The 1776-nt window shown below is 50.3% G+C and overlaps 1 protein-coding gene across 2 annotated transcripts in view; it reads left to right on the forward strand.

Annotated features, from left to right (window-relative positions):
* RANGAP1 (Ran GTPase activating protein 1) overlaps positions 1-1776 on the forward strand; it is a 46109-nt gene that overhangs the window by 11853 nt on the left and 32480 nt on the right. For both annotated transcript variants that reach the window (XM_017510358.2, XM_017510359.2), the window contains exon 3: positions 1114-1241. In XM_017510358.2, coding sequence (XP_017365847.1) covers positions 1114-1241 — 128 coding nt within the window. The remainder of the gene's footprint in view (positions 1-1113; positions 1242-1776) is intronic.

Consider the following 1776-nt stretch of genomic DNA (forward strand, 5'->3'; position numbering starts at 1 on the left):
TTTAGTAGAGACGGGGTTTCACCATGTTGACCAGGATGGTCTCGATCTCTTGACCTCGTGATCCACCCGCCTCGGCCTCCCAAAGTGCTGGGATTACAGGCTTGAGCCACCGCGCCCGGCTGAATACATACATTTTTAAAGAGTGATCAGACCAAACACTTGAGTAACCTAATATTTCACTTATCACTACTATAACATATATATTTTTTCAAGTCAAAAACACCTGTGTCATCTTTCATAGCAGTGCTGGTGTAACTAATTGTATAATGTACCTGGGCTCAAGCAGTCTACCTGCCTCAGCCTCCCAAAGTACTGGGATTACCACGTCTTCTCCTGATGGACATTTAGGTGGTGTGGAATGTTTTATCATAATAAAATAGCACAGTAGTGGACAAATACCGACCACATGAGGCACTTAACGGTGAAGGCCTTTGTGCCATCGTGCTTGCTGGCCTTCTGTCTTGGGTGCCATTTCTCTGCCTGGCCTGGTACACTGTCCATCTTCAGAGGCTCCACACACACCACCCACTTGGCAAAGTCTTCTTTGCTGTGAGCACTCAGTGGCTCTTTTGCCTTGGCTCCCAAGCCTCTCTGCATGCCTGGTTTTAACACTCATTATAGAGGAACGATCTGGATAGCTCTGTACACTAGACCATGAGCCTGTCTGATTTTCCTTTGTTTTGTTTGTTTGTTTGTTAGTTTCGCTCTGTCGCCCGGGCTGGAGTGCAGTAGCGTGATCTTGGCTCACTGTAACCTCCGGCTCCTGGGTTGAAGTGATTCTCCTGCTTCAGCCTCCTGAATAGCTGGGATTACAGGTGTACCACACCATGCCCACCTAATTTTTGTGTTTTTAATGGAGACGGGGTTTCACCATGTTGGCCGGGCTGGTCCCATACTCCTGACCTTGTGTTCTACCCTCCTCGGCCTCCCAAAGTGCTGGGATTACAGGTGTGAGCCATGGTGCCCGGCCTGATTCTTCTTTGTAAGCCAGGGCTCGTTGCATGGTAGGTGGCACTGTAAACTGTCAAGTGGTAAGGTGGTTGCCAGGCTCTCTCTCGCTTTAGCTGTTTGTGATTCCAAAAGCCTAAGGTTCTGCTCTTCGGTCCCTGGCAGCTAAAGATGTGATTAAAGAGATTGAAGACTTTGACAACTTAGAGGCTCTGCGTCTGGAAGGCAACACGGTGGGTGTGGAAGCAGCCAGGGTCATTGCCAAGGCCTTAGAGAAGAAGTCGGAGTTGAAGGTGAGCTCTGTGGGGCCAGCAGGCCCAGGCTGGTTTGAATAAACCCCTGTTTACACTCCCACAACCCCTGCCTGTGTCCAGTCCCTTCCACACCCCTGCCTGGGTGGCTGTCCCATAAGTAGCTCCTCCTCCTCTGGCCTCCCCAGGGCACACAGAATTGGCTAGGGATCCTCTCCCTGTAGTCAGCAGACCCAGAGAGGGTGGTAGGGGTGAAGGAGAATTAATGGAATGACACCTGTGAAAGATAAAGTAGGGAGAGCCTTCTGCTCGCAATGCAGAGCTGTCACCTGTAAGGTGGAAGGTTGCAGAAATAACCAGCAGGAGCCTAGGACTGTGAGGCTGCTCTGGCAGACCCACCCTCTCGGAGTTCCAGAACAAAGATTGTCCATTGAAAGGAGTCTCGTGTTGGGCAGAAGTGGCCAGGCCTCAGCTCAAATGCTGCAGCGATGGGAAGGTGCTGTGGCCGGAGACTGCCATCATCTCTCTTTACTCCTTCAGCAGAGGCAGCTTCTTTTTTTTTTTTTTTTTTTTTTTT

The sequence above is a fragment of the Cebus imitator genome, unplaced genomic scaffold (genome assembly GCF_001604975.1).
Source record: "Cebus imitator isolate Cc_AM_T3 unplaced genomic scaffold, Cebus_imitator-1.0 Scaffold435, whole genome shotgun sequence".
NCBI classification, from domain to species: Eukaryota; Metazoa; Chordata; class Mammalia; order Primates; family Cebidae; genus Cebus; species Cebus imitator.